Genomic DNA, 12450 nt, shown 5'->3' on the forward strand with positions numbered 1-12450 from the left:
ACCGGGCCACGGCCCCTCGGGCTTCCCGGAAGCTCGGTGCGCGGGTGGCACCACCGTACCCGGAGCCACCGCCGCGCCCCTGGCATCCCCACCCCTCCTCGAGAGCAGCGGAGGCTACGCAGAGACGCAGGTGAGCGCGCCGGCGGCGGCAGCGGCGGCGTGGGGTGTCCACTGATCCCTGGTGCGGGGAAGCGCTGGGCCTCGAACCTGGGGCTCATTCTCCGCGGCTCCGACCACGCGGCTGGGTGCGCTGCGGTCCTCGGCCCCGCCGCAATGACCGGCGCTGTGGTCGCCGCGCTGGGGCTGCGCAACAGGGCGACATCTAGCGTGGACGGGTGAGGGGGGAGCGGCCCTGCCGCGGGAGGCCTGGGGCCGCGGGGACTTTTATTCTGACACGGCCGGCGCCCGGCTCTGCTTAGTCATGGTGACCTGCGCGCGTTCTGCGCCTCCCCCCTGCGCACTGCGATGGAGGCGCCCGGGCCTGGGCGACGGAGGCGGAGCCCGAGCGCGGCCATGGCGGGGTGAGTGGGGCGGCCAGCGCCCGGGCTGAGGGCGCCACGGGCCGTGAGCGCCCTGCGGCCGTGCCCGGGGGCCAGAGAACCGGGAGATGCGGGACCGGTCTCGGGGTTCCCGCGGCTCCGCGGAGGGCCAGGAGGGCGCGGCTCGAGTCCTATCCTTTTGTTGGACGGCGCGACTCGCGGGGTGGCCCGGGAGCGACGCAAGCCGAGCGAGAGGCCCAGGGAGCGCCGCTCGGACGGAGGCCCGGGGACCCCGGGGCGTTGGGGGGCTTGGTTTGCGCCCTGGGGCTGGCAGTGGAGAGGCCGCGGCGGGGTCACTTCCTCCCTTCTCCAGGCCTTGGCGGCTCAGGCGGGACATGCGCAGTCCCCCACTTACCGCTTCTTGGGGGGAAGTGCCCGGTGCCCAGGGGGCACCGTTGACCTATTGGCCAAAGACCGAGAGGCAGGCCTGGGTCTCGGCTGGGGAGAGGCGGCCAAGCGGCATCCAGGGCCCGGTGGAGGAGGGTGCTCTGGCAGGGACAGTGGAGTGGGCAGTCAGCCAGCCACAGCTTACTGACCTCTGCGGGGTGCCAGGCCCCAGGCAGGATGCAGGGGAGGCACATGAGAGGGTGGGCATAACCCTGACCTACACAGGTCTACCTGCTCTCTGAAGCCTGGGGCTCAGGGCCAGAGGAACAGGCCATCCTTCAACAAGCAAGCAAAGGAGCTCCTTTCCATTCTTGACAAGTGCTGTGATGGAAATAAAACAGGGAGGAGGTGACTCTGAGTCGAGCCCAGAGAAAGATAAGATGAAGAACCCAGGGAGCCTCTTGCAGACCCCCCTCCCCACGCCACTCCCCACAGGACTTTTCAAAACATAACTCATGCCCTGGCCCTCCAGACTCCACAGGGTTCACCGAAAGCCTCCCTTCACTAGTCAGTCTCTCTCATTACACTCCTCCCTGATTCTCTAGATTGTCTCTCATCATTCTGCCTCTGAGCCTTTGCACTTGCTGTTCCCTCTGCCTGGAAAACTAACTCCCACCCCCAGCTTCTTCATACGTTCACCCTTCTGGTCTCAGCTCCAGCAGAGGCCTGGACTACCTGATTTAAAAAAAACTGCCCCCATATGACACTGTCCCAATGCTGTTGTCATTTTCTTCATAACCCCAGTTTCTGCTCCAGTCTTGCTTATTTTACTTATGGCCCTTCCCTCCCCAGTGTCAGCACCAGCGGGGCACAGTGCATTTCTGTCTTGGTCACTGCTGTGTCCCCGGTGCCTAGAACAGTGCCTGGCACACAGTAGGTGCTCAATAAATGTTGGTGAGGTGAATGAAGGAATGAGTTGGACATGTCCTAGGAAGGGAGGGGCCACCAGAGAGCTGGAACAGAATGAGCAAAGGGAAGAGGTGGACAGGAGCTGACTGTGAAGGACTTTGCAAGCCATTGAAGAATTTGGTTTTATTCTTCATGCCACAGGGAGTTGTAGGGGGATTCTGAGCAGGGGAGGGACACCATCTGACCTATGATTTAGGCTGGACCCTCGGGCTGGTGAGGCCATGGGGCAGTTAGGGAGTGCAAATGCACACTGCTTCACCTGTGCTTAGGAAGGAAAACTGGTCTAGGAGTTACTTTATCTTAGAAAAGAAGGCCTGGCCCCAGGCCCTCCCCCCAGCCCTGTGCTCTCCCTCCTCCAGGCCCCTGAGTGCCAGTGGTGGTGTTGTCCCTTGTCACCTGGAACCCCATGCAGCTGGAACCCGGGCCTAGTGGGGCTGGGGCCCACACCCAATTCCTACCCCTGAGGTCACAGCGCCCTGAGGGGGCAGGGGACACGGTGATGTACGCCTCCACCGAGTGCAAGGCCGAGGTGACGCCCTCCCAGCACGGCAACCGCACCTTTAGCTACACCCTGGAGGATCACACCAAGCAGGCCTTCGGCATCATGAACGAACTGCGGCTCAGCCAGCAGCTGTGTGATGTCACACTGCAGGTCAAGTACCAGGACGCACCAGCCGCCCAGTTCATGGCCCACAAGGTGGTGCTGGCCTCATCCAGCCCCGTCTTCAAGGCCATGTTCACCAATGGGCTGCGGGAGCAGGGCATGGAGGTGGTGTCCATTGAGGGCATCCACCCCAAGGTCATGGAGCGCCTCATTGAGTTCGCCTACACGGCCTCCATCTCCATGGGTGAGAAGTGTGTGCTCCATGTCATGAACGGTGCCGTCATGTACCAGATTGACAGCGTGGTCCGCGCCTGCAGCGACTTCCTGGTGCAGCAGCTGGATCCCAGCAACGCCATTGGCATCGCCAACTTCGCCGAGCAGATCGGCTGTACTGAGCTGCACCAGCGTGCCCGAGAGTACATCTACATGCACTTCGGGGAGGTGAGCAAGGGGAGGGGACGTGGAGCCAGGGCTTGGGAGCAGCATCAGAAGGACCAGGGAACAGACAGGTGGTCATCACTGTCTCCCCTTAAGATGTGAAGGGTCAAGGCAAGGAGCTGGAGAAACATGGGGTTCTGGTTTCCTAGTCTACATATCTGGGGCAACTCGGAAACAGCGAGGAAAGTGAGGCCTTCACGGGTTTCTGGGCCCCCTGGTCTCTCTGGGGTCAAAGGTGGGGATAGGGTGCAGTGAATATGTTGGCAGTTCCATCCTGGTTTGCTGAGCAGGGCCTGACCTTTCAGTCAGTCCTCCATTATATATTGAACACCTATGGCATGCTGTTGACTGCAAGTATGACCCTTACACATGTTTTCTTTGGTCCACGGAGTGTTGTCCTTGCACTATTCTTTGTTTCGTTTTCGTTTTTAAGTGGAGGAAGTTGTGAATAGAGAAAATAAGTGCTTGTTTAGCACTTGCTGTGGGCCAGCCCCTGTTCTAAGTGATTTTCATCCTTTAAATCACTGAATCTTCCCAGCTCTCCTAGGAGGAGGTATGCTTTGGAGTGCCTTCTTGGAAGTTTTCAAAGTCATCCTCCAGTGGCTGGGACCAGCTGGGGTGGACACTACCCTGATCCCCACTCCTCTTCTTCTCTACCACCTTGGGGGTTGTCCAGATGCTCCAAGAAGCTCTGGCATTAGTCCTCAGGCCTGTGGCTTCCAGGAAGGTGGTCCAAGAGCAAGGCTCTCCCACTGACCTGCACAGCATTGGTTTCAAGGGATTGCATGGGCTTGGGGGTACCAGAAAATTGGGAACCCGCTTATGTGGGGTGACTGAAATTATTTATATAGACCAGTGCCTGGCAAGAAATATTTACCCCAGGAGTAGCCCTGCTATGAGATAGCTACTAATTTAATCCCCTTTTTATAGAGGAAGAAAACCAAGACCTGGAATGTTTCAGATCTTTGCCCAAAGTCACACAGTTAGAAAGTAGTAGGCCGAAATTGCAACTCAGGCTGTTTTCTTCGAGCCTGAACTTTTTTTTCTTTCTAGAATATTCTATTGCTATTGCCTTTGTAGTCGGTCTGCTATTTTGAAAGGTAATTTCCTTAAAAGAAAAGGGTAACGTTCAAATACAAAATCATACAAAAACGTACACGGTACATCGTGTCCTTGCCCATTTACCTGAGTACTTGTGTACTACACGCTTGGCTCACGTAATGTAACTCATTTGATCCTCACACACTGTGAGGTTCACACTATTCAAATCCCCATTTCACACCTGAGGAAGCTGAGGTCGTCAGAGGCAGGTTGAGTGACTTGTCCAAGGTCATAGCACTGTTGAAGGGCGGGCTGGGGTGGGGGGGAGGTGGAGAGAGAAATGTAAGTCAGCCCGTCACACAAATGCCCTCTGCAGGTGGCCAAGCAAGAGGAGTTCTTCAACCTGTCCCACTGCCAGCTGGTGACCCTCATCAGCCGGGACGATCTGAACGTGCGCTGCGAGTCTGAGGTCTTCCACGCCTGTATCAACTGGGTCAAGTACGACTGCGAGCAGCGGCGCTTCTACGTGCAGGCGCTGCTGCGGGCTGTGCGCTGCCACTCGCTCACACCCCACTTCCTGCAGATGCAGCTGCAGAAGTGCGAGATCCTGCAGTCGGACTCCCGCTGCAAGGACTACCTGGTGAAGATCTTCCAGGAGCTCACCCTGCACAAGCCCACACAGGTGATGCCCTGCCGGGCGCCCAAGGTGGGCCGGCTCATCTACACGGCCGGCGGTTACTTCCGCCAGTCACTCAGCTACTTGGAGGCCTACAACCCCAGCGACGGCACCTGGCTCCGGTTGGCGGACCTGCAGGTGCCAAGGAGCGGGCTGGCGGGCTGTGTGGTAGGTGGGCTGCTGTATGCCGTGGGTGGTCGGAACAACTCCCCCGATGGCAACACCGACTCCAGCGCCCTGGACTGCTACAACCCCATGACCAACCAGTGGTCACCCTGCGCCTCCATGAGCGTACCTCGAAACCGAATCGGGGTTGGGGTCATCGATGGGCACATATATGCTGTCGGCGGCTCCCATGGCTGTATCCACCACAACAGTGTGGAGAGGTGAGTGGCGGCGTCTGGAGGGGTGGGCTCCAAGGGTTCCACTGCTGACGGGTCCCAAGCCATCGGGATCTGGGGGTTCCCCCTGTTGTTGAGTGCTTTTCTCTGTGCCTTGCCTTCAGGGAGTGGAAGCCTCAAGGTGAAGCTAAACTCCTGGGAGATTTATGGTCGTGACCTTGGATGCTGGGTCTGGGCCTGGTAACTGTTTACAGGGCCACCACAAATGCACACAGCAACTTTATGCAGCTTTGGAAAAAGTTCCATCAGTTTGAAATTGTTGTAATATGCTAATTTTGTTAAAACGTGACACCTCACTGCCATCTGTCCACAAATTGTTGTAATAAACATATGTATGAGGCCTGCTACATGGTAGGTCCCCCCTCAGATGTGGTGCCCTTGTGCAGTACACAGTCTGCACAACTGTGCGTGGTGACCCTGTGTTTAGAGGCCAAGTATTTTGGGCTTTTGACTCTCCTATAGCCTCGTCCTCTGCCTTCTTGTTTTCCAGAGGTGTGAGCCAGAATACAGTTCTCACCTGGAACTTGTTAAAACAAACTCCCCGGCCCACGACAGGGGATGCTGGAGATCTGGCATTGGTGGGTTTGGAGTGAGGCTGGGGAGTAGGAATTTTAAACAAACACCCCAGAGGCTTCTAATGTACACGGTCTGTGAATAGGATGATGAGATGATGCATCGCCCTCAACAGGCCACTTTCGAGAAGAAAAGGGGCCCTATGAATTATTCCAGGAGCACAGGCCTGAACTGGAAGTGCCTGGGCCAACTGGGACATATGGTTACTCCGTCTTTGAGCATCATACTTTGAGAAGAACCATGCCAGGGGGTAGCCTAGTTGTTCGGACTGGGGTTCTGGTGTCCAAGAGAGCTGGATCAAACCCCAGGTCTGCCACTTCCTGGGTGACCCTGAGTATGCCATCTCACCTCCCTGTGCCTCTGTCTTGTCATCTGTGAGGTGGGGGACAATAGCGAGGACTCCTTTCCCCACTAGGCTGTGTGGGGCTTTGGTGAGATAATACACATAACACTCAACACAGGCAGTGGTACGATGGAGCCATTGGGGTCCAACACATGTGCATGTGACCTTGAGCAGATGGTGGCTGTGAACCTCAGTTTCCTGATCTGGAAAATGGATCTACTGATAACTTGTGTTTTGGGGAATCCTTGTGAGAATTAAAGAGTTCAAGTGCCTAAAGCCATAGCAGAATATTGGTGGGGGTTAGTGTTCCAGGTCAGCTGTGGTTGCTGCTGTCATTGTTATTATGTCGTTGCAGGTATGAGCCAGAGCGGGATGAGTGGCACTTGGTGGCCCCAATGCTGACACGAAGGATCGGGGTGGGAGTGGCTGTCCTCAACCGTCTACTCTACGCGGTCGGGGGCTTTGACGGGACGAACCGCCTTAACTCAGCCGAGTGTTACTACCCAGAGAGAAACGAGTGGCGAATGATCACACCCATGAACACCATCCGAAGTGGGGCAGGTGCGCAGGGGCTGCGGGGAGGGGAGAGAAGAGGAACACCTTCCCACCCCTGGGCGTGAAACTCGGCCAGGCCTCCTGTTTCAGCCTTAAACCCCGTGGCACACACGGGAGAGCTAGATTCTGATAGAGTCCATGCTCTTCTCTCCCGGCTTTGTTTCTAAAGGGTCACTCGGGAGAGGGGAGAAGGGGGAGGGGAGGGTCCCCCCGCCCAAGAAGGTGGTGGCTGAGGCCCGCAAGGCCAGGCCCCGGAGTCACCCTCTCTGTGTGGTACCACTTAGGAGTCTGCGTCCTGCACAACTGCATCTATGCTGCGGGGGGCTACGATGGTCAGGACCAGCTGAACAGCGTGGAACGCTACGACGTGGAGACAGAAACGTGGACTTTCGTAGCCCCCATGAAGCATCGGCGAAGCGCTCTGGGAATTACTGTGCACCAGGGAAGAATCTATGTTCTCGGTGAGGCCCTGGGGGTGGGGGCCTGGGTGGAGAAGCCTACCTAACCCCATCTTTTAGGGGCAGCCTACCTAACCCCATCTTTCCTGGCAGGAAGGCATCTTGTGGTTTCTTCTCCTCTTTTTCCCCCGCCCTCGGAGGGAGCAACCATCCCTTCTGCTCTCCCTGCAGGAGGCTACGACGGTCACACGTTCTTGGACAGCGTGGAGTGTTACGACCCAGACACGGACACCTGGAGCGAGGTGACCTGCATGACATCTGGCCGGAGTGGAGTTGGCGTCGCTGTCACCATGGAACCCTGCCGGAAGCAGATTGACCAGCAGAACTGTACCTGTTGAGCCACTTTTGTTTCTTGGGCAAAAAAATGTTCCAATCCAGAGTACTGTCGTCTTTGTACAAAAACAGGGACAAAAGAAAAGGCTACAGAGCAAATGCTTGTCCTCCAGGATGGGAGGCTGGGATGCCTCAGTGTTAAAATGACAACTCGAAAGAAAAGGCCAGAATGGGAACCCATGAGCCCATCAGAGTAGTCCCAGGAATGTCCAAGAGAGCCTGCCCGGGAGGTGGGTACGGGAAGGGCAGGCCCCCCGGGGAGAGGCCCCTACACCTGCTACCCCGAGACCAGGCCTGGGTCCCACACCAGCAGCCACCACCTCCCCTTGGGATGAAAGCAGGTGCCGAGGACAGGCTGGTTTTTGTTCCCTGCATCTTCGTGATTGGTTCTTGGAGGCCTGGGAACGAGCCAACTGAGGCCTCAGGGGCTGAGGCCCCTCCAGAGGTGTGGACCCCGGGGATGGGCCTGTACATAGAAACCATTGGGTATCACTGCCCTGGACAGTCATTTTGTTGATAAGTAACCCTGTAACTTTCCATTGAAAATAAAGAACAAACTAACTAGTGTCTTCCACCCGGGCTCTCAGCTGGAGGTCTTGAGCCAGTGGGACGGAAAGGACTCTTCTCCTGAAATGCACTCAAGTCTTCGAGTTAGGGCTTGGATTTGAAACCAGTTTGTTATCTCGGCCCATTGAATTTTGATACGTAGGTTATCTTTCTCCCCATGGGCAAGCCACACAGGGCTCACTTTGTCTGTCACTTTTAGCTGCTTTGCAGACAGTGACCCAACTCCTTGACTCATCTCCTAGGGCTCCCTGAGGTTAATTGCACACGCGAACAGTTTGTATTTTAAGGAGGACTATCCCCAGCACGCCTTCCAAATTCCGTGAAAGTCCATCCGTCATCTTTATACACTTCAATAATGTAGACCGAGCCTTTTATTTTATTTAGGTGTCTGGGACAAAGGGGTTCTTGAGAATTTTCTTCAGGCAAAGGGTTCAGCAGCCTGGTTCCTTCTGAACTATATGTGTGAACGGAGTACGTGGCCTGGATCTTTTCTGCGAGTCAGCTCTGTTCGTGCTGGGGGAGTGGAGAAAAGAAGAATGAAGTATGGTCTCAACTATTGGGGATTTCACAGGTTCTTCCAAACAGCTTAGAGGAAACATTTGATTCCTTCCCTGCCAGGAGCAACAAGAGAAGCCACCACAATGAGAAGCCCGCGCACTGCAATGAAGAGTAGCCCCCGCTCGTGGCAGCTAGAGAGAGCCCGCACGCAGCAATGAAGACCTAACACAGCCAGAAAAAATAAATTTATTAAAAAATACTATACTAATATCAATAAAAATAATAATATATTAAAAAAAGTATCCAGTTGGGGAGAAAACAATTTTTATATTAGGTCTTTCTGTTCATGAACTTGGTATATCCGTCTATTTAGTGAAGACTTTGCTGTCCTTCAGGAAAGCTTTATAATTTCTCCACAAAGGGCTTGCAGTAGGTTTTATGGGAGTTTTATAGGCCTTGCTCTTGTCAATGAGATCTTTACTCACTGATCCTTTTAAATTGATATTTCTGTTATGGGGAAGTTGTTGATATAGATGTATTGGTCTTCTGCCAGCTTCTTTCTAGTACCTTTTTTTTTTTTAGCAGATAGCCATCTACAAATAATGATAGTGTAATGTCATCTTCCCAATAGTTCTACAAGTCATTTCTTTTCCTTGTCTTACAGCATTAGCTAAGACATTCTATACAATTTTGATTAGTAATGGTAATAGTGGGCATCGTTGTCTTAGTTCTAACTATAAGGTGACTGCTTCTAATGTTCCACCATTAATTCTGATACTTGCCAAAACATTTTCTGTAATCTGTGCCTTAAGTTTTGCTGGAAACTTTATCAAGTTCAGGAAGCTCCCTCCTATACCTAGTTTGCTACATCTTTTTAAAAATCATAAATGGATGTTGAATTTTCTAGATGTCTCTCATTCACGAGGTGGGTGCCAAGAAACTGCATTTCTGACAAGTTCCCAGTTGATGCTGAAGCTGCTCGTCCAGGGACCACATTTTGAGACATTGGCGTAGAGCAAGAATAACGGGTTAAAGGCAAATTCTGAGAAACAACATTTAAGGAGTAGAGGGATGTAAGAGAAGGCCCGATAGGAGCACAACAGCAGCAGAAAATTACGAGAAAAACTAAGAAATGTACAGTGTCACAGAAGCCAAGTGGTGAAAAATTTGAGCACAAAAAGTTTAAAAGAATCACACTATTAAATACAAAGCAGTTCAGAAGGACACCTTCAAATGCTCACTGGATTTGGCGATTGGAAGGTAAGCTTACTAAGAACCATTTTGGTAGAATTGTGAGGGTAAAGCAATAGATTCTGCAGGTGTTTATCGAATGCCTCCTTAGGACAGGCACTGTTGCTGAGGAGATAACACTGAAGGATGCTGAAAGAAGGAATATCTCTTTTGAGACATTTGGGTGAGAAGAGGCAAAGTACGCATGACAGCTAGAGAGGAACGAAGGGTTCAGGGAGGGTTTGGGGTTTTGCTTTTAAGATTCAGAAGACAGAGCGTGTTTATAAGCTAAGGGGAAGTTCCAGTATAGAAAGAGAAAACAAAGATGAAGGCGAAAGGATGAACTTATAGTGATGATGAGCAAGTAACTTCCCACTCTTAATCAACTGGACAATGTCTAAGATAACTTTCAGCTCTGTGAAGGCCACTGTAGTTCTGGGTGCTAGAGTATCTTGCTTTGTGCAATACAACATACCTTCAATTCAAGGACTATCTTCTCCCTTGGGAGTGTATTCTGGTGCGTGCGTTTGTTTTTTAATTGGGCGAAGGAAGTATTTATTACTTGCAACAAGTAAGGAGAACACTAGGGATCCTGGTTTTAAAATATAAATGTTAGTGGGAATATACAGTATTGCAGAAGATAGAATTTAAGAAAATTAAATTTAAAAGAAGAAGAGAGAAAACAGAGTAGGTTTGAGACCCGTATCTGTCACTTACTAGGTTCAAATCCTCTCTGGGCCTCATTTTTCTCCTCTGTAAAGTGGGGAATAGTAACAGTATCTAGCACCTGGCACACAGTAAGAATGCAATAAATGTAGTTATTATTGACTAGGAACGAGATAAGTACTAGAAACCTGAAATGCTAACATTAATCTGAATTATTAAGGTTTTCAAAGTCAGAATGATAATGATAACATTTTATTACCTCAGAGCACTATACCTGCATTACTTAAAATTCCTCACTGGCTCTCATTACCTGTGAAAAATCAGTGCTTCCACCAACCCACCTGTCTCATTTTATGATGGTTTTGTAGCTCCCCAAGACCTCAGGGTTGATACAGGAAGTGTGGCCTAAAAGGAGTGCAGCACCCTCTTGTGGGCCTTTGGGTAAAAAACGGAACTATTTCCAGGGAAGAAAAGGAGCAAGATTGGAGAAGCCCCAGAGTGTAGAATGCCCTGATTTTGGCTTGTTCCTTTTTTTTTTTTTTTTTTTTTTGCAGTACGCGGGCCTCTCACTGCTGTGGCCTCTCCCGTTGCGGAACACAGACTCCGGACGCGCAGACTCAGCGGCCATGGCTCACGGGCCCAGACGCTCCGCGGCATGTGGGATCTTCCCGGACCGGGGCACGAACCCGTGTCCCCTGCATCGGCAGGCGGCCTCTCAACCACTGCGCCACCAGGGAAGCCCAGTTCCTATTTTTTTAAAAAAATCAGCATGCTTCAAAACTTCTGGGAAAATTATATTTTTATAAATAAACAAGGACTCTCCCTCCTGTGAGCGCCAGCACCAAATCCACACCTCAGGGTTGTAACTTTGATTTTATTACACCCAATTGTAAGCCGGACACCCAGGAACACTTTTCAGACTACACATCCCAGGATCCCCTGGGATTTATTCAGTTGATTTAGACAACATTTGTGGGAAATTCGAAACTGCAGCCCGATGCTGACGTCAGCTACCTCTTTGCCTTCCCCTGCCCTCACAGGAAAGATTAATAGCATTGGCCAAGGAGTTGGTGTTTCTTTCTTAAGTCTCAGCTATCGCAGGTGGATTCTCTTTCGTTTCTAGCCCATGTCTTTCCCTTACTGATCGTATATCACCGTCTCTGACCATCTCCCAGTTCCTCTGAGGATTCACCAAGTGAAGAGATGAGGCGGGAACAACAAATATTTTAGTGCCTACCATATTCCAGACCCTGTGTAGATACAACTGGGAGCAGAAGACATGGTTTCTGCCCTCCTGTAGCCCATGGTCAAGGGCGGTGAGGAGTGGACAGTTATTTGTATTTTATTAATGTACAACCAGAAACCCTGAGAAGTGCTCTAGGAAAAAGTAGCTTGCAGAAATCATAAACAATGTATTTTTTGCCTTGTATTCATAATTATTCTTCGATTCTTCGTCTTGTTCACCATTTTATTTACTGGCACACAATAGGAGCTTCACCCATATTTGAACGTTGAGTAGATGAATTCTTGGTCACAATGGATGTATGATAAACATTTGTGAGATTAAATGGAATTGGTGAGGTCATGCAGATGCTTCTCCAATGGTGTGGATTTCGCCAGCTCTGTGCAAGAGTAGAGCTACTTACTTAGCCTGTTACGATTTTAGTTCAACCCAAGAAGCCCTTTTGACCTTTCTTTACCTGTTATCATCAGATACCTTGGAACGTCATGGAACAGAGTAATCCCTCTTTCAGGTAACAGCCTGAATATATCCAGTTGCTGAATAAGTACCTACTGATGATGTCAGGAGCTGTGAGAAGCACTTGATAAATATTTTAAGGCAGCTTTAGATCCTTCCTCCAGCTCCCGTTTTAGGAGAAACAGCCCCAGTTCCTTAAACAATTTCTCATGTGACATGGTGAGTTCCTTTATCAGCTAGTTTAACTCCCCCGCCCCCAAACATTTTGAGGGTGATTTGAGTCTTGCCTTCTCCCTCTCCCCAGCTGGGGATAGGAAAGCGCAGGAGGGGGCTTTGGGACTTCTCATGTACGGGGACCACCGAAGCCCTTGCCGGGGTCCTTCTCGAATTGCAAGGGAGGAAGAGATTACCCTCAGAGAGAAGGGGGGTGATGGGTCCTTTCAGAGTGTGGGGATGGCAATGACGACAAACCCTCAGGAAGGGAGGGGACAATGCCAGACCCCTTCTCAGGAAGGAGGAGCAATACGGGGACC

General features: G+C 51.9%; 1 protein-coding gene across 2 annotated transcripts; it reads left to right on the forward strand.

Annotated features, from left to right (window-relative positions):
- Positions 1 to 413: 413 nt before the first annotated feature.
- Positions 414 to 7831, forward strand: KEAP1 (kelch like ECH associated protein 1). 2 transcript variants are annotated; one of them, XM_060145193.1, is made up of 6 exons: positions 414 to 521; positions 2195 to 2880; positions 4295 to 4980; positions 6267 to 6472; positions 6751 to 6927; positions 7096 to 7831. In XM_060145193.1, exons 2-6 carry the CDS (start codon positions 2242 to 2244, stop codon positions 7260 to 7262), a joined length of 1875 nt encoding a protein of 624 aa, XP_060001176.1. In that variant the 5' UTR covers positions 414 to 521; positions 2195 to 2241; the 3' UTR covers positions 7263 to 7831. The 2 variants fall into 2 exon arrangements, with proteins under 2 accessions (XP_060001176.1, XP_060001177.1); XM_060145194.1 differs by lacking the exon at positions 414 to 521 and having other exon boundaries at positions 550 to 2880.
- The last annotated feature ends 4619 nt before the right edge of the window (positions 7832 to 12450 follow it).

Source organism: Lagenorhynchus albirostris, chromosome 3, assembly GCF_949774975.1.
Source record: "Lagenorhynchus albirostris chromosome 3, mLagAlb1.1, whole genome shotgun sequence".
Lineage (NCBI taxonomy): Eukaryota > Metazoa > Chordata > Mammalia > Artiodactyla > Delphinidae > Lagenorhynchus > Lagenorhynchus albirostris.

What these genes read in the sequence shown, in the direction of transcription:
- KEAP1 (XM_060145193.1), top strand. Translation starts at nt 2,242, where the DNA reads ATGCAGCTGGAACCCGGGCCTAGTGGGGCTGGGGCCCACACCCAATTC. An exon ending in CACCACAACAGTGTGGAGAG is followed by an intron (nt 4,981 to 6,266) that starts GTGAGTGGCGGC and finishes ATGTCGTTGCAG; the next exon opens with GTATGAGCCAGAGCGGGATG. An exon ending in GGGAAGAATCTATGTTCTCG is followed by an intron (nt 6,928 to 7,095) that starts GTGAGGCCCTGG and finishes CTCTCCCTGCAG; the next exon opens with GAGGCTACGACGGTCACACG.